The 19,158-nt window shown below is 35.6% G+C and overlaps 2 protein-coding genes across 8 annotated transcripts in view; both read right to left on the minus strand.

The window, feature by feature from the left end:
• Positions 1-664, minus strand: part of LOC107750363 (TNFAIP3-interacting protein 1-like) — a 20,420-nt gene extending 19,756 nt beyond the window's left edge. The window contains exon 1 of one of the 2 annotated variants that reach the window (XM_016565719.1): positions 340-664. The gene's annotated coding sequence lies outside the window, so the exon portion shown is untranslated. Of the gene's footprint in view, positions 1-335 lie in introns of both variants that reach the window. The other variant, XM_016565718.1, reaches the window with a different exon arrangement.
• Positions 665-3,162: 2,498 nt separating this feature from the next.
• On the minus strand, positions 3,163-17,094 carry LOC107750364 (annexin A6-like). 6 transcript variants are annotated; one of them, XR_001641135.1, is made up of 27 exons: positions 16,752-17,094; positions 15,489-15,540; positions 13,201-13,285; positions 13,006-13,100; positions 12,803-12,916; positions 12,427-12,432; positions 11,715-11,805; positions 11,545-11,624; positions 11,354-11,410; positions 10,883-10,976; positions 10,451-10,546; positions 10,307-10,365; positions 10,097-10,219; positions 9,723-9,781; positions 8,687-8,765; positions 8,234-8,315; positions 8,050-8,144; positions 7,821-7,934; positions 7,354-7,444; positions 7,087-7,166; positions 6,935-6,988; positions 6,737-6,830; positions 6,553-6,648; positions 5,551-5,609; positions 4,801-4,923; positions 4,494-4,665; positions 3,903-3,943 (listed from the first exon to the last, which is right to left on the minus strand). XR_001641135.1 is itself a non-coding variant. In XM_016565725.1 (26 exons), the coding sequence occupies exons 2-26, from the start codon at positions 15,495-15,497 to the stop codon at positions 3,884-3,886; spliced, it is 1,995 nt and encodes a 664-aa protein (XP_016421211.1). In that variant the 5' UTR covers positions 15,498-15,540; positions 16,752-17,092; the 3' UTR covers positions 3,163-3,883. The 6 variants fall into 6 exon arrangements, 4 of the variants coding, with proteins under 4 accessions (XP_016421211.1, XP_016421209.1, XP_016421212.1 ...); XR_001641134.1 differs by having other exon boundaries at positions 4,786-4,923; positions 16,752-17,093; XM_016565725.1 differs by lacking the exon at positions 4,494-4,665 and having other exon boundaries at positions 3,163-3,943; positions 16,752-17,092.
• Positions 17,095-19,158: the final 2,064 nt, after the last annotated feature.

Raw genomic sequence — 19,158 nt, forward strand, 5'->3', positions numbered from 1 at the left:
AATGAAATGCACTCAAGGATAGTTTGAAAAAGGAATCAATTAAAAAACAAAATATTGTTTAGAAAGTTACATTACTCCAGTTTGAAAGCACAACACATGCTTTTAGTAAACAATACATAAATAGGTGACTTTTAATAAAAATTTCCTTTGAAATGTACTACAATCAACATCATCATCAAAAATAAATTCCCCTTTGTCACAGCTTTTATGGAAATCCAAATTTACTGATTTACTGATATAATTTCCCATTTTTATCCAAGCTTTAAAAAAGACACAGCAATTTTCTTTCTATTAGTAATACTAGAAAATAAAAAAAACATGGTACAATTACTCACCTACACATTATACTTGTGTCCGAGAGGCGTTTTTTAAGGAAACTGGTGGCAATGGGGGAAGCGTTTGCTGTGTTTTTAAACAGAAGGGGGAATTCCCACATAGTGAAAGGCCCTGATATTTTTTTAGCTCAAAAGTGGGACCTGGTATGCATCCAGGAACTTGAGACTGTTTAGCTAAGTGTTACCAGACAACAGATATATTTAATAGTAACATAGCATATTTTGACTGTTTACAATGCCATAAGTATGTTGTAAATAGGAGCGAAGGATTACTGCATCAAATTATTTATAGCAACTTCATAAATCAGCAGTTTAATGCCTGATATTGAGTTAGAGGACTATAATACGCCATCAGTCTACATGCATTTGCCTCGAAATTGTTCCATAAATAAAGCTCGACCAAGAAGAAAGTTCATAAAACGGGTATAATTGCATTTTGGTTATCTTTCAAAAGTTTTTAAACCATAAAAAGTCATCACAGTTGCATGCACAAAAAGTGCACTGATAAAAAAAACTTAAATTTCTTAAATGCAAAAATGCATGCAGCTTTTGCAAAAATCAACAGAAAGCACACTTAGAAATGCACTCATGTTGTTTAAGTTGTGTCTGCATAGTAACCTTTTGTTACCTCTGACATTAAGCATCTCACAACGCCCTGGATAGTTCAGTTTTGTCTTGCTTTTGCATGTGCGACTGTTCACACACAGTCGAAAATATCATTATGATCATGTATTTGATGTTTTGTTCTGAATTTAACAATGTTATTGCTATTGCAGACATCATCGATGGTGACTGGGATGTTGGTCTTGCAGGGGATTTCCTAGCCCCACAAGCTTTTTTTCTTCTTTCCTCTTTTAACTAAAGATGGCCTGACAACAGCTGCGCTCACACAAAGACACGTCTGCACACACACACAAACAGACGCGTGTATGCACACATACACATAGCTGCAGACAAGAGTATAATGAATTGATGGTTTGTCTGCCACATATGTGTGTGATCTAAATGTGTTTAATGATACATTTAAGTGGTTACCTATCAAAATAAATAATACAAAAAATACACTTGTAACAAGATTTATTTTAAATAACGTAGGTAAACCTGTACAGCTGCATGTACAGTAAACAGTGTCCAAATGAGTGTGCAATTGAAATATTATATATATATATCTGTTCACACACAGTCGAAAATATCATTATGATCATGTATTTGATGTTTTGTTCTGAATTTAACAATGTTATTGCTATTGCAGACATCATCGATGGTGACTGGGATGTTGGTCTTGCAGGGGATTTCCTAGCCCCACAAGCTTTTTTTCTTCTTTCCTCTTTTAACTAAAGATGGCCTGACAACAGCTGCGCTCACACAAAGACACGTCTGCACACACACACAAACAGACGCGTGTATGCACACATACACATAGCTGCAGACAAGAGTATAATGAATTGATGGTTTGAAGGCTCGTTTTTGACATAGGAAGGCTGTTGCATGGAAAAAGACCCATCAATGTTTCTACTCACACCCTGAAATCAGCAGATAACAATACTGTTGCTGTCTGCTATCTGGGAAACCTCTCTTGAAACTGGTGCAAAGCCCAAGAGAACAGAAAATGTGCTGAAATACAATTTTCAAAAAAAAAAAAAAGAACTCTTCAAAATGGCACATGATATGTAATTAAGGTGTGATGTGCATCAAGAAATCCAATAAAAGCAATGTATTCAGGGCAGACACTTATGTATGTATCAAGTCCTATGTTTTTCCTCTCCATTTTTAGAACGTCATTATGCTTTTTTTAATCAACGTCATAATGCATGATTTATCTTTTGAAAAGTAAATGAAATCTACCGAACATCAAATATCACATTTACCATCTGCAGTTTATAACCAGATATTTCCTATTCAGAACAGAGTTGCATAGATTACAACAGGAGGGAATTTCCTTATGTGGTGCATGCGTCTGTAATGTAAATAAAGTTAATGACTGATCTGGGTGAATCAGCTATTTAGACCACTAATGAAAATAAGGACGTGAGAAACATCCTCTGCTGAAATAAATACTGGATGTTTTAGGCCAGTGGTTTTCAATTTTTTGTGACTGAAAAATGGATCAAAGGGTAACGAACATCAGTTGAAAATGCAAATAATTAAATGCAACTAGTTATATAATAATCATGCACAAAATAAATATGCTTAACTTTTAAAAAGGAGAAAATGTTTGTCCTGTATCTTCTGTTGTCAACAGAAAATTAATTTGTCACCTGTAATAAAAAAAAGTACACAGAATAAAAAAATATATGACCCATTCTACATAAAAATATGATTTTTCTATAAGTGAGCATAAACAACAATTTGTGAATTATTGGCTGCTGAGATCATGAAAACATCATTAAATGCCTGTTCACATAATAATTAACAATAACTATGATAGTGTCCACAATGTTCTGTTTATTATAAGCACATGCTGCAGTTTTGTCGCCTGTTGCTTTAAATGCTCAAGAAAGCAGGATTGATTCTGATTGGCTGTCAATGTTTTTAGCATTCATCAGCTGGAAGAAAAATCATTCTGAAAGTGAGCAATATCTAGTGATATCTTTCATTCTGTGCTGTTATCATTATAGTTGTGGTGTAGACTCAAGTCTATTCTTTTAAATTTAGAATTTTTTTTAAAACTATATCTTTCTCGCTAAAATTATCATCCATGGATTGAATGGGCTTTAAAAAAAAAATTTGTCAGTTTTCCTATTTAGCCTACAGTATGTCATAATATTAATTGCGCATAATATCAATAAGCCTATGCAAGTCATAAAAATACTAAAGGTGCGGTCGTAAGGTCTATTGTTTATTGTCAACAGTGTAATGACCAACTTAAACCTGTTGCAAAATCTGCGTGGCAAAATATTCATGTGGATTCCTACTGAAAGCTTGCGTACGTGACCACACTTGAAGTCATTCGTTTAATTTGTTTACTTTTGTGTGAAAAAAGCCAAAGTACGCACATCCAAAGCATCTTGGCCAGGTGCAAGATTTTGAAAAATTTCAGTCTTTGACCGAAACGTTGCCACTTTTAACTTTTTCTAAATAAAGGGAGAATAACAAGTGTGCAGATCTTTTGTATGGTCAACAATGTTGGTACTGTGTTCAGAAGCATATCACCACATTCTGTACTAAATTTAAAGCAACTTTTGGTATTAAAATACAACAACAATGGTGTCCATCTAACAACACAAACTCAAACACGATCACGTCTTTTATTTCTGGGGTGATCAATTTAAACAGGATGTTGGGTAACAAATAAAGCACTAGTAGTACGGTAACACCATAAAAAGTGCTTTTAACTGTAAAAAAAATGTTTCGCGCACGATTTCAGAAAATGGGACAAGGTGTGGCTTCTGCATAGGTCATTAGCTTTGGCATAGGCGTGGCAGCAGCAGCAGAGGGCACAAAGACTGTATGTCACTAGCAACTCACAAACAATGAATGGGAACACAGTGTACTGGTTACTTGGCATGAATATCCTGTTTGACACATCCCGGACAACAGACAATGTTCTAGTCCTCACCTCCACAGAGAATCAAAAGGGTTTTACGATAGTCTCCTGATGTGTCACCCTGAGAAAATAATATGATTTGGTCAGACAAAACATTTTGAAATAAAGCATCAAAAAACACACCCAATAATTTGGGAGTGTACATCATAATCATATCAGCGGAAGTTTTGTGTTGCATAATGATATTAAGCCATTATGAAATTCACTGCATTACCTAATTACAGAGCATTTCGTATAAACTTGTACGAGAAGTGAGATCAACATATCACTTTCCTTCCTTCATAGTCTAAACTGCATTTCCATGGAAATAATGTTTGCAAATGCAAATGAAAATGTTATGAAACCATGCAATTCTACAAAACAATAAATCTAATCAGGAAATCTTTTGACACACACCTTAAAAACACACAGAGACTGCAAGCATCTAAAAATAAATCATGCTGTTATTTTTGATTTTTTATATATGATTTGAATTTAAATGAAGCATTAGTTTGTTTCGCATACTGGCCCAACTAATAGCATAATAAGCCCCAAAAACAAGACATGAAATGTATAATTTAGTGTTGTTATTGATCTCTAAAGGGAGTTTTGACTACAGAGCCAGTATAGACCTGTTATTGAACACTTCCTGTCTCCATTCTCTCCACCAATCAGATTCAGCACACTGAGAGGAAGTCAAGCATGCAGGGGGAATTCCTAAACAGCTGAGTCGAGCGAGTACACTGCAGGAACCTGTCAAACACTCTGTTCCCCTCGACTTAACCAAAAGAGGATGTGCAACGCCTACAGTAAGACAAAACACAATATCTACACAACTCTCTTTTAAATTCACTAACGTCCGATCGCACCAGTAACACATGCACAAATGCATGCAGTATGTATGAGAAGGAGCACACAACTTACAACGAGCGTCTCTACCTGGATGAATTCATGCAAAGAGGCATCATGGGTCTCCTTGAACTCTTTGCGGATGTTGAAGAGGTCAATCTCGGAGCGGGACACCATGATACGGATGAGAGCCCTGTCGTCTGTTCCCAGGCCCTGCAGGGAAAGTCACAGTGCTTAGGAAACTCTGGCCTGACCGCTGATCTGTGCGATGCTTATGAAGCAAAGCATCAGCAATAGTGCAGATGCTCATCACAGGGCCTGTGACTCATAATCAAGCCTGAGAACCATCGAAGAGAACCACAAAAACTAAGACCATAAAACATGTTTCATTCTATAATGAGCGGCTTACTCAGTAAAGCATGTTTTTAATCAGTGTCTGTAATTCATCACTCAGAGTAAAGGTTTTACTCAGAGACTTAATTGAGTCCTCAGTTCTGTTTTATTTCAGCATCAGCTCAGATTTTTCCCTTATGAAATAGTAAGAGTGGGAGTAGTAAGAGCTAAAAAATGGTATTATTGAAATGTCTTCTAAACTCCAGACTACTGGAGTGTGATTACTGTTGTGTGAGAACAAGTATCTCCATTTGCTCCCACTTTCACTGGGAACATTGAAACACTTTCGATATTAAAGAAACCCGAGTTATGATTTTTTTTCCTGTTTTATAGTCACTTTGAGTTGACTGATGTCATGTTCTTGGCCTACATCAGCTGTTTGAGTTTGTTCCTCCTTCTCAGAGACAGATGTTGAGGGAAGTGTATTACATAACAATGCACTTTTACCTTCATGGCTTTGTACAATCGGTCAGCAAAGTAAGATGGCTGATTCTTCACACTCCGCACTGGAAAATATACACGTTACTGCTATTTTTTAGATGACTGGAGTCATATGATTTTTTGTATGTAAAACATGTGATCATAAATGTCACTGCTTGCTGATGTAATTGTTAAAGGAGTCGTATCATACACCCCTTATAATATTAGAAAATAGACTCATAATTTAATCATTTGTAAGACTTTAAGACGTCCTCTTCGCATGTATACAATGTCTGCAGCTTTGTTATAAACCTTAATCAGGTTAGACACTATATTGAATTTAATGCGAAAGAAAACAAGGCTGTGACGGATAGACTTTCAGTCTTTACAGTGGAACACTGTATAAAGGTCCTAGATCATGTAATTTTTTTATTTAACATAAAATTTTATTTTATGGTGTCTTTGTCTACTGAAAGTTTTTTTCAGAAAGATGTTTCATCAGCTGAACAATCGGTATGTTGTTAAACAACAGTACAGACCATTGAATGCACTGAACTTCTATCACTCACAGCCTTAAATTAAATATGGTGCTACCCTGACTAAGTGTTGTTATTGTTAACTAAAACTAAATCTACAACTATAAAAAACTGTTTTGTTAATTGAAATAAAGCAAAACTAAAAAAAATATATATATATATATAAAAACTACTAAAACTGAAAAAAAATTCAAGCTAAATAGAAATTATAAAAGCACATAACAAAATTTACTAAAACTAAACCTAAATTTAAATATGAATAAATACTATAATTGTATATATAGTTTAATTTAATAATATAATTTAATATTACATTTAATTTAATTGCCTCATCATTTAATCACGACCAATTTTGATAGTATGCTCAAATTCATTTCTGGTTTCATGATGATATGACCCCTGTATTAGTAAAAAAAAAAAATAAAAAAAAAATTCTAAGTAATTTGTCATAAAATAAAAAAGTATTTTCCTGATGCTTGGTCAAAAATCTTACCAATAGCAAACATGGCATTTTTAACATCTCCTGACATCTCCTTCTTTATGATCTGTTCGATATCTTTGTTGCTGCACCTCACAAATTCCTGAAACACTGGAGGGGATATAGCAAATGTTGGCTGGAGCGTCCATGAAAACATGTATTAGCATGTGTACCAGAAGCAAACATGAGTTTGCATTACCTCTCCTCAGGTGAGGAAAACTCCTCGTGCACAGAATACTCATGAACTTGTCCTCCAAGTCACCGGAGTCTGCATTGCATGCATCTGCCAATTCCTTAAATTGGACAAAAAAAATGTAATCTTATGATAATACTCTGGCATTACCTTTATACTTGGTAAACAAAAGACAGTTGTGTTTTATGAGTATTTCACATTTACCTGGGCATCTTCTAAGGCCCTGGCCATGTCTGCTGGGTCCTCCTCACGGGCTCCCTGACAAACACCATCCGATTGAAGTAAAATATGAGTTCATAAAGCACAAAGTATGAACTGTGAGTCAGTGTTTGGATGCAAGAACTGTGTAGATGTACCTGTGCCAAAGATATCAGGATCCGTTTGAAGTGCCCAGATGTATCTGATGCGATGGCGTCCTCCAAACTTTTTTTATAGGCTATGTAGAAGAAAGTTAATATATATGGATAGACATAAAGTGATGGATAGTCTATCTGTAAATAAATGATTGTTGAAACTGTAGTAAATACCCCATTACGAAGACTTTTTATCTCTGTTTAGCCTAGATAAATGGCGCCGCCTGCTGGACAATGTATTATTTAATTTACAGCAAGGGTTTTAGTTACCATTCTGATAGGCAGAACACATCTCCTGGATCTCCTGGTTGCTCCTAGTGACCAGGATCTCAATCAATGCATGTTCATCGGTCCCTGCGCCCTAATAAAAAATTTAAAATACATCTATTTAAGCATAAACAAGCATCTATTTAAGCATAAACATAGCATTTCATACCAAATTGCTTTAAATTATTATATGTAAACATGTGCATATCACTAAAATACTGCTTTTGACTTCATTTTTACTAACCCAGTGAAACTCAACATGAAAGCAACACTGGCAAACAAACAGTCCTTGTAAAATGAGACTATCACCTCTGCTCTTGTTTGGACAGGTCACTGACCCCCAGTGAACAAATGAACACAGAGGTTAAAAAGCAAAAGCAGGTCGATCTGCTTAAATGATGAAACAGCCTTTTCTATGACTCAAATAAGATGTTTGGTTCCTCATGCCATTACAATTTTATTCTCTGTACCTCCATGGCTTTCTTCATCATCTTAGCCTCAAACTCTGCTGGAGTCATCATGAGACCCAGGATGAGTCTTTGGAGGTTTTTGGACAGTTCTGATTTTAGGTCAGCCATGAGATCCTGATGGAAAACAACTGTATAAATCAGCTAAATACCAAATGCATACACATTTACAGTAACCACAGTAATATACTCCGTTCAATTGGGAACAAAACTAGACAGGGCAGTGTCGTACCCGTCCCAAAAGAGATTTAAAAGTCTGTCTGATCTCCTGTCTCTGTGCATTGCTCCTGTGTGCCACAATGTCAATAATCGTATCTTCATCAGTTCCTGAAAAATAACAGGAAATCATATATTATATTTTGCAATTTTTAGGCTAATGCATGCTATTAACCATAACATACTGTGTTTTCACGCACCAAATCCCTTCATTGCTTTTCTCAGAGCTTGAGCATCACTCGCAGGGTCAAAATTTTGATACGGTCGCACAGTTCCTCTTAACTAGTGATGGATAAGAAAGACAAAATGATACACGTACACATTAAAAAGACATACACACATTGATCTATCAGTGCATATTTGTTAAACTTATTAACAGCAACATCACATCAGCAGCACAAGCACACATATGGACACACTGAGATCTGTGGGATTGGTGTGACACTGAACTAAGTGACTGGAAAAGCGTCACAGGAACTGGCAGCAAATCAAGACTCTGATTAGCAAATTGAGTGGCATTCGGATGCTATCTGTGCACAGACAAAAGCTCCGCTGTAAGTTCAGGGTGCATGACACAGTTATCAACTCTAGCTTGGCCGGCGCAGAGGGTCATATAATGCATGCTGATGAGAGAAAACGTGGGGGTCTCCAACCTGGACTTTGGTCATGGCGCTGATTTCCCACATCTTGTAGGCAATCTGTGCAGCCTCTGGGAAGAACTCCCCTGCCATACTGAAAAACAAACAGCTCTTTAGCCTTTTGTGCTGACAAAATAACAATGTGTGGATTGAGGGCTTGACAAAAACAAAATAGCTTCAATTCTTGATCTCTGGCCCTGGCTCAATGAAATCTGCAAGAACATCTAAATCATATACTACAGTAAATGTAAATATGGAGGTACTGTATATACATACACTACTGTTTGAAAGTTTGGGGTCAGTAAAGATTTTCATTTTGCAAGGATGCATAAAATTGATGTTAAAAAAAATAGAATCTTACAAAAGATTTCTATTTCAAATTATTGCTATTCATCAAAGAATCCTGAAAAAAATTTATCATGACTTTCGCAAAAATATTAAGCAGCACAACTGTTTTCAACATTGATAATAATAAGAAATGTTTCTTGAGTACCAAATAAGCATAGTAGAACGATTTCTAATCATATGACATTGTAGACTGGAGTAATGGCTGCTGAAAATTCAGCTATATTTCTATTCATTCAAATAGAAAATCAAATTGTAGTAATATCTCACAATATGACTGTTTTACTGTGTTTTTCATCAAATAAATGTAGCCTTGGTGAGCATAAGAGACTAACATAAGAAAAACATAAAAAAATACTTACTGACCTCAGACTTTTCAACAGTAGCATGCATTAAAAGAACATTTAAAGAAAGTATAGATAGAAACTCGTGTCTTTTTTCTATATATCTAAAACTGTGGATACTATAAATGTTGTCCTGTTTTATGATGGACCAATGTCTCCCTCTACTGATTGTTCATAGTTACTGCAAAACTGATCTAGAGAAGTTTGTGATTTCTGCACCACTAGAATCATTAAATGCAATGTACATAATAATGACTTAAGTTTTTGAGAGGAATCGGCCTTTGAATGGTTCACTTATAGTTATCTCTGCATATAAAGCTAGGATTTTTAACATTTAAAAAATGACCCTTAAAAAAGCTTACTCATCATCTCCTCCACACAGTTTCAGCAGGGTGCGCTTGTAATCCCCGGATGTGTCATCCTGTTGGGTTAACACATGGCAAAATATATTATTTACTATTTGATTTACAGACACACACAACGTGCACCCTGTGGGTAACTTTAAAAAAATATGAGCCATCAATGTACGACATGAATAAACCATATTTGCTATGTAACTATGTATGTAACTACACAAATGCTATGTAACTACACAAATGACAAACGCAATCATAAGGCCAAGGAGAAAAACCTCACTGTATTGGAAATTATTTCAAACAATAATAAATGTAACACACATGAATGTACTGACAGAATGCAGAAATGTCTGGATTCTGATGTGTTTGTGTATATGCACCTGAATCATATTGTACAGAGATTTCTCATAGCGCAGTCTGAAGCACTCTCTGATGTCCAGCATGTCAATCTCAGAGCGGGAGACCATGATGCGGATCAGAGTGTTATCAGCTGTGCCCAGACCCTGCAGACAGATGGGAAAAATGACAATGCATTGATTTAAGCCTTGAGAAATGCAATTTTAGCAATTCATTCTAACAGGTAACACTACCTTCATGGATTTGTAAAGCCGTTTGGCGAAGAACATGGGCTTACTCCTGATGCACTGAACTATGGGAGATAAACAAAAAAGCAGATCTTAGAGAAAATGCAGCAGTGAGCTTTCAGGTATTGATTGCATGGTGCCAAAGCTTACCGACAGCCAACATAAGTCTTTCAAAGTCTCCGGAGAGCTCACTCTTAATACTGTCCTCAATTGACTTCTCAGCAATTTTCTGGTACTCATCAAATACTGAAAAACACAATTATTTATTTGCTGTTACGTCATACAGAATTTATCCATGTTACACTGGTTAATCCGAATATTGCAATGAATCTTAACCATTAATAATCTAAATTCATTAACAATCATAAAATTGCGCAGTGGTGCATCTTGCATAATCACACATCATTTAGGTCACTGCACAGTGGTTTTGTGTCAGGTTATTAAAAGCAGCAACCTGATGGTCAAATCTAATCGGCAGTGCGGTGAGGAGTGCTACAGACACAGAAGAGAGACTGTGTAGTGGAGGAGGGGTGTTAGTCAGCAGAAATCTCTGTGTCCAGTGTGTGGCTGCGGTTCTCATACCCAACTGCAAATGGATCACACTTCGGTTTCCCAGCAGCATGATGAATTTGGCCTCGTCTGTGCCCCACTGTGCCTCTCCTGCGTCATACAGGTCCTACACAGTGAGATTACACACAATCATTCTTTCAGGATGCAAGTCAGGAGGTCAAAAACACACTTGCTAAGTTGCATGGTAGGATATTCTAGTATGCTACATAGTTTTCCTGTTGCCTTTATGCACTAAAGAGCCAAATAAATATGTAAATAAGCATAGAATATTCAGTTACATTTTATTTTCTTTATGTGGGAAGAAAGAGAGCGCAGAGTTATACAATCATTGTAAATAACATTTGACCACAGAAGGTCACAATCAACCAATCAGAATCAATGTAATACTGATTTGTACGTAGTATAATTTATCCAGTGATCTGTTTGAAACAGATTGTAATTTATAGCTAGTTCTAAGTCTAATATTCTAATATTCACACTCACTTGAGCATCTTGCTCCACGAGGTCTTCACTAACAACATCATCTTCCTCTCGGGTCCCCTGAGAAACAAGACACAATTAACTTATACAGCTTCTGGATTTCCAAAAAAACAACAACATGAAGGTTTTCAAATCATAAATATCTAAACCTTTGATATATAAACATAAATTAACATATACAAGATTTGACTCACCTGAAGCAAAACAACCAGCATCTTCTTAAAATGTCCAGATGTGTCCCCTATAACATCCTCTTCAAGGTCTCTGCCATATGCTGTAAACACAATCACAGAGTCAGGCTTTGCCTCAGTTCAGAAGAATCTCTGGTTTCTGGTTAACTTGTGTAAAAAAAAAAAAAACTCACCATCTTTGTATGCTGCCACCAGATTATGAATCTGCTCATTGGTTCTTGAAGCGAGAATTTCAATCAAACATTTCTCATCTGTTCCTGCTCCCTTTAAAGCAGAGCATGAAGGTCCATTACTGAGCGACACAAATCGCATATTCTGTCTCTTTAATTAGTATTTGTCTATTTGTAAATGATAATGTACAGTCAGCTAGTATAATTATTCAGAGGGATAAGAGTGCAGTTACTTAAAAGACAGAGAAATTACAGTATTGAATATGTATAAATATTGAAATTAAGTATTAATTATAAGTATTTAAGCATTGAAATTGAATATGTGTTCAAATGAGAGAAGATTATTGTGTCATATAGGATAGAGTTAGTATTGCAAACATTTTTCAAACCATGCAGTCTTTTGTTGTAACAAGGCATTTGCAGAAAGCAGTTAAAATCTGCAATAAACAGCAAATTAGGTTTAAACTCCCCATTAAGAGTTGAAACGAAGCAGGTTCTATATCTGTGATAAATACATATTAAATATGTAAATCTATTTCTTTTCCAAAGGTATAGTCAGACATTTCTTCCATGTTTGTTTTCTATTACTGAAGTCCTGATTGGCTAAATCCTTTTAGATTTTTCACAGCCATACAGATCATGAAATGGTTAACACTCACTAAAGAAAGAACTGGCCTAACTATTGCCATTTAATTAGTTAAGGAAAATCACTTACCGAATCCTAACGATAGCAACAGCAAAATAGATTCACAGAACAAAACAGGCAGTAAATAACAGAGAATATAGCTGATATTGTAATTGGCCTTTTAATGAATGATGCTTAGAGATGAGGTTGTAAGTCACTATTCTGTTCTGTTTAGCTGATTGACAGATATAGTAAAGACCACACGTCCTTTAGCCATTTTGTTATTATATTGAAAAAATAATAATTAAATATATATTAAGGACAGAATCAAATAATACAGCATAACACATCTCTCTAAATACAAGCCATGCATTTTAATAGTTCATTTCAGTGCAATTCCATCAGCCAGGCATAGCACATTTAACTGAAAGTCTCAAATTCTCAAAGCATCAAGATTCTTACATACCTTAATGGCATCCTTGATTTCTTTGGCATCATGATAGGCTGGAGGCCTCATCAAAACCACAATCAGACGTTCAAACTTCCCTGTCAGCTCGTATTTCAGATCATCAATTAAATCCTATAAAATAACATAGTTTTGATAAAGTGCATTTTGTTCTATAAGTCTTTTATCCATTTACTGAATGCTTGCCGGAGATTTTCCAGTACCTTCCCAAACTGTGATTTGTAGGCAGCACGTATCTCCTGCCTCTCAGCATTGCTTCGTGAGGTAATCAGGTCTAAGATGGCCTCCTTGTCACTTCCTGTGACACAAAAGAGAATACTTTTAAGTGATCATAGGTATATCCCAGCAGCCACTGGCTTCATATTTAACATCTATAGATGAGGAGTCCTGACACTCACCAAAGCCTTTCATGGCATCATACAGGGCCTCTGCATCACTGCCTGCATCAAAGTCAGGGTGATCTGCAATTGTACCTCTGAATTCCTATAACAAAAATGATAAATGTCTTTGTTTTTATTGAACGGTGAAGTCCAAGAGTTGTTGCAAGATTAATCTAATCAAACCCAATGAATAATAAGCATTCAAAATGTTTTCTTTCCATATTACAAGATTAAATTACTTGAAGCAAAACTGCATGCAATATTATGACTTTTCAAATATTTTTTCTGTCTTCAAGCATAAATTTAGTGAGGTTTATGCTTAAACAAGATAATTTAGTATAAACAGTAATATTGTGAAATATTACACATTACACAATTACATTTTTCTATTTTAATTTATTAAAAAATGTAATATCCTTGTGATGGCAATGCTGAATTTTCAGCATCATTACTCCAGTCTTCAGTGTCACATGATCCTTCAGAAATCATTCTAATACATTAATTTGGCGCTCAACAAACATTTCTTATTATTATTAATGTTAGAAACAGTTGTGCTGCTTAATGATTTTGTGGAAACTGTGCTATATGATTAATAGAATGTTCACATCTATTTGAAATAGGAATATTTTGTAACAATGCAAGTCTTCACTGTCACTATTGATCAATTTACTGCATCTTTGCTGATTTCTTTCAAAACTTTTGAACAGTAGTGTATATAAAAATATATAAAATATTTAGAATGATCAGAAATCATTATCTTCTAAAGTTAACTCATCTTGTTTTAAGGATGTTTGGACATTTTTACTGAAAACAAAACAAAATGCTGATGAAGACAATTATTTTTTGCAGTGCATTTAGATGTCTTTTACAGTCTCATGCATTATACTGAACTCAAAAATGTATTTTAAGTTGCTCATGGGTGGGACAGGTGTAATTTTACACCAACAATCAGACTCTCCCCCATCTGGCCTTTAGTCCAAACCCAGGCGGGACTATAGAGTGGACAGCTGACACCTGTCAGTGCAGCAGTTGTGTGTTATGGTCAGCAGCAAAAGTCAGTTTGTGTGTGACCGAGAGAGACAGAAAGCCTGTATGCGACTTAAATGTCTGTAACCTTACACTTTCAACCCTACTGAATCTATAGAGGGATTGTTCTCCTTCAGAGAGCAGCAGACCTCACATCTGACAGGGCATAAATGCTGCATGACTGTGCATTTTCAAAGTTCCTCTGCACTCACTGTCTCCCGACAATTATTCCCGGTTATATTGGCCTTGCTGGTGTGTCTAGTAGGGCACAGAGCCAGGGTCCTCCCAATCATGCTTCTGTGCACATGCTCAAGGCCTGTCCAGGAGCTATCGCTCAACACAGCAGCTGTAGGGTTCCACGTCTACAGCAACAGACCCCTAGCAACACCGACCTCAGCAAACAAACATCCGGCCAGGCACACTTCTACAATATTATAAGAAATGCTTTATGTCATTAGTGTAGTGGCAAGCAGTTTCTTACTTTCAGAAAACATCTAAGATGTCACTGAGAAAGTATTTCAGCTACAGCTACAGAAAGAACAAAACTGTGAAATAAAACATAAACTTACAAAATATAACAATATAAAGGACATTTTCTAAAGAAAATGTGATTACTACACATCAATGGCAAACTCCCCACCATGTGGCAAGTGGAAACCATTGCTATATGGTTTTCAGTATGTCACCAGCATGGTCCCTCCTTGAATTTAAGTTTTTTTTCTCATGTTTTATCATTCTGCATTTGTAAATTTTGAGCACTTACAAAAGTAATAGCTCACCTCTCCTCAATAAGCTGCATAATTTAAGGTATTATTCATGAGCGTAGCACAAACAAGGTTTAATACTTAGGGTTAGAGGTTTATTCAAATCCCTAATCCTAATAATAGCAAAAGCAATAGTGATGCTTAATTTTACAAGCAACAATAATACATAATGAATTATTAGTGTGCTTTTTGCTACTACCTATTCAAAAAAAAATAGGTAAGATATCAAGAATGAAATAATAGCTCAAAAATAAGACCACTGAGCCACCACATGTCTACATGTGGCATTGTGGTGTTAGCAACAGATCTAATTTTTTAATGAGTAACTCATTGACCTCTGAGATTCCATAAAGAAAACTGTGATATCCTATACTCTCTGAACTACAATAGATGGAAAACGAGATTCGTTACCATGAGAAAGGAGGCAGAGGTCATGTCTTTGTGGCCATTTTTCTAACTACATGACCAAAATGCAAACGTTACATCAACATATTGCAAGTAGAAGTTTTGGCTTACTTTGCCCATGTTTGATCAGTTTCTGGTTGCCAATGGAATGATAATCTTGAACCTGGAGAGAGAATTAAGAAGAAACTAATTAATGTCAGTCTGTCCTTAGCTTGTGTATGATTAAAGACAAAATGCAATGTGCTTTTTAAAATAGCAGTTCATTACTTTCGGAATCTGAGATATGTCTACTATAAGCAACAATGGAAATATGTTATATTATCCAGAGTCCTCTATTCACAGTGTAGTTAAAAATACATTGCTTCTGAAGCAAATCAACTATGAATGTTTCCATAAGTTTACTCCTATAAGTATCCCAAACCGTTCAATCTTTATGACTTTTGTTTAATCACATAGGAATGATCTAAAAAATAATTTCCCCCTAATTCAAACCATTTCTACTCCCTATGGGTTTAAATGCTGATGGCAAAGCCACATTTTCCACAGGATACTCTTGGCTCCACCTAGTGAACTTATACAGTACTATGCTCTCTTTCACTACATCATAATCAGGCAAATAAAGAACAGGGAACTCTCAGTGATGGAGGAACGTCCAGTCTGCAGTGGACCAATGGAAATTTGATTCTCTGTTATAATGCCAAACTTGTGCACAAATCATCCGGAAGATGCATGCAGTTACTGCACAATGACAATTCATCAAATTTCTCGCTTCTTCTTATATGTTTTGTTAGCATTATTGATTGTGAACTCTGACTCTGCAGACTTTTGTAAAACAAAATAAAATAAAAATAGAAAATAGAAGATCATAGGCAACTTTCTGTACTGTTTAAAATTGTAAATGTGTGTCAGTGGAGTCCAAAAATAGGCATGTCTCCCTGTCTGAGTCAGGAATACATCCAAGGTCTGAGAAAGATATTCACAGCCCCACCCAAGCAGCAATACCACAAATTATAATTAAATTAATACAAAAATGAATGAAAATTATCCTCAGCTGATCTGATATGACATAAAAAAGACGTTTACTACAATCATAATCTTAAGACCTTTGGTTTTTAATCAACTTTTCACATTTGCAATCATCATACGTGTGTTTATTTTATAAAACTGAGTGTCTATATAAAGTTTAGTAGGAAAAACTGATACTACTGGTAGTAGAGAAAAATGTGAACTCATCTCTGAACGCTAAAGTTATTTAAGTGGCACCATTTGCCTATGAAACGCGCGTTTATATGCTACAATATGTGTCCCACTATTTCCTAATGCATTCGTTAAGAATAATTACAAATAATAACAACAGCAAAAGCAACATTTTACCTTAATCTCAGGGAGTCTCGAGCTCCGGTTGACGGTGGTCCGTTGTCTCTCGTCAGTGGTCTCGCTGAGAAACGTCTGTGCATGTATCAGCTGTTCTTCTCTGACGCAACGTATGCGGCGCAAACCGCACGCAGTATTCAGCTCAGGATAAGCAGCCATGATGTAATGTCCACAGCGTGTCGTGATAGCCACTTCTCACAAATGACGTAGGGATTACTATCAGTGAAGACACGAGGCGTTGGTTTTTTAGACAGTATTATCTGAAGTGCACCTCCTGATCTGCATATGCAGGCAGCTAATTTGGGGATTCCTGTGAAGTCTTAAATCAAGATGATAATTTGAGAAACAAATGCACAGTAGGCTATTCTACTCGGCAAAGTTTAACACAAATAAATTCTAATAAATGTAATAAATAAAACATTTAAATAAATTTGACATTGAAAATGTTTAACTGAAATGGGAATTAAACATCGTTATTCTACACGAAACGTGTTCCTGTATGGCATCCACCATGTTAACATCAAATGATCATCTGTGGTATGCAATTCACATAGTTTTCTTTATATAGGCTAGTAAAGTATTTTTGCCTCTTTATAAAAACAAACATAAAAGTACAGAACCCGTTACTTTTGGGACAAATAGCCAGCTAAATAGTAAACTAGTAGCCTACTAACTAAATGCACCTTTAATATCTGAAACATTACGAAATAAGACTCCTTTTTGTATGATATTAGAAGTAGAAGTAATATTATGATAGTAGAAGAAATTAAGGTAAGCATTTTCAAGTAAATTATGGCTGATACAAGCTTGCATATATATATATATGTATATATATTTGTGTGTATATATATATATGAATTTTTTTTTATGCAGTTATGACAACCAAAGAAAATATAGCATTCAGAATGCCCATATGCTATTTACTTGAGCACGGTCTCTGCAAGTGTATGTAGCTATATAGCTATATATGGTGCCTTCTCAAGAACAATGTGCTTTTAACGTATTTTTGATATCATTCTTTATATTAAGTGTCATTGATATAAGTGCCATTAATGTAAAATAGTAAATGAACAGTTCTATTGAAAATTGTCTTTACAAAAATATTCATATTTAATTGCCCATATTTAAATGAATATGTCATAAAAGCGCCACTATGAATTCCAATTAATTTCACTCAGTTAGTCTATAGGTTCTTGTGAATAGCAAAGATGTCTACATCTATTTCATGGAATTATATTAAGTATGAAATGTAAAAAATGATAACACTAAATCAAAGACTTTTCAGAAAAAAATAGCATAAATTTAAAAACATTTAGGTTTTCACAAATCACTCATTAACAGATAAGCCCCCAAACCTGTAACATTACACATAATAAAATGTCACAGATCACAGTTTTTTGGAGAAACAAAATTAGATAATTTAACCTCAAAAATTGTTTTGACCAGCTGAATCTCACAAATTTTGATATTCAGATGAAATGATACAATTAAGAGTGTAGTCATGCATCATATGTGTTGAGATAATATTTTGTGTATACACACACTGTATATACAGTGCTGTGAAAAAGTTTTTACATTTTTTTGCATATTTGTCATACATGATTCAGACCATCAAACAAATTTTAATATTACACAAAGATAACCCGAGTAAATACAATTCAGCCTCATTGGAGGGTTTTCGAGCATGAATGGAATGGACTGTTTAACGTCATGCCACAGCATCTCAATCAGATTTAAGTCCGGACATTGACTTGGCCGCTCCAAAACCTTAATTTTGTTTTTCTTGAGCCATTCAGAGGTGGACTTGCTGGTGTGTTTGGGATCATTGTCCTGCTGCATAACCCAAATGCGCTTGAGCTTAAGGTCACAAACTGACGGCCGGACATTCTCCTTCAGGATTTTCTGATAGAGTGCAGAATTCATATTTCCATCAATTATGGCAAGTCGTCCAGGTCCTGAATCTGCAAAGCAGCCCCAGACCATCACACTACCACCATCATGTTTGACCGTTGGAATGATGTTCTTTTTATGAAATGCTGTGTTGGTTTTACGCTAGATGTAATGGGACACACACCTTCCAAAATGTTCAACTTTTGTCTCATCAGTCCACAGAATATTTTCCCAAAAATCTTGGGGATAATCAAGATATTTTTTGGCAAATGTGAGACAAGCCTTTGTGTTCTTTTTGGTCAGCAATGGCTTTTGCCTTGGAACTCTCCCATGGATGCCGTTTTTGCCCAGTCTCTTTCTTATTGTTGAATCATGAACACTGACCTTAATTGAGGCAAGTGAGGCCTGCAGTTCTTTAGATGTTGTTCTGGGTTCTTTTATGACCTCCAGGATGAGTCGTCGTTGCGCTCTTAGAGTAATTTCGGAAGGCTGGCCACTCCTGGGCAGGTTCACCACT

This window comes from Sinocyclocheilus rhinocerous, unplaced genomic scaffold (assembly GCF_001515625.1).
Source record: "Sinocyclocheilus rhinocerous isolate Xijiao unplaced genomic scaffold, SAMN03320098_v1.1 scaffold1053, whole genome shotgun sequence".
Taxonomy (NCBI): domain Eukaryota; kingdom Metazoa; phylum Chordata; class Actinopteri; order Cypriniformes; family Cyprinidae; genus Sinocyclocheilus; species Sinocyclocheilus rhinocerous.

What these genes read in the sequence shown, in the direction of transcription:
- LOC107750364 (XM_016565723.1), bottom strand. An exon ending in TCCTGATATCTTTGGCACAG is followed by an intron (nt 6,989 to 7,086) that starts GTACATCTACAC and finishes GGTGTTTGTCAG; the next exon opens with GGAGCCCGTGAGGAGGACCC. An exon ending in GATTGTACAAAGCCATGAAG is followed by an intron (nt 4,924 to 5,550) that starts GTAAAAGTGCAT and finishes CTTTCCCTGCAG; the next exon opens with GGCCTGGGAACAGACGACAG.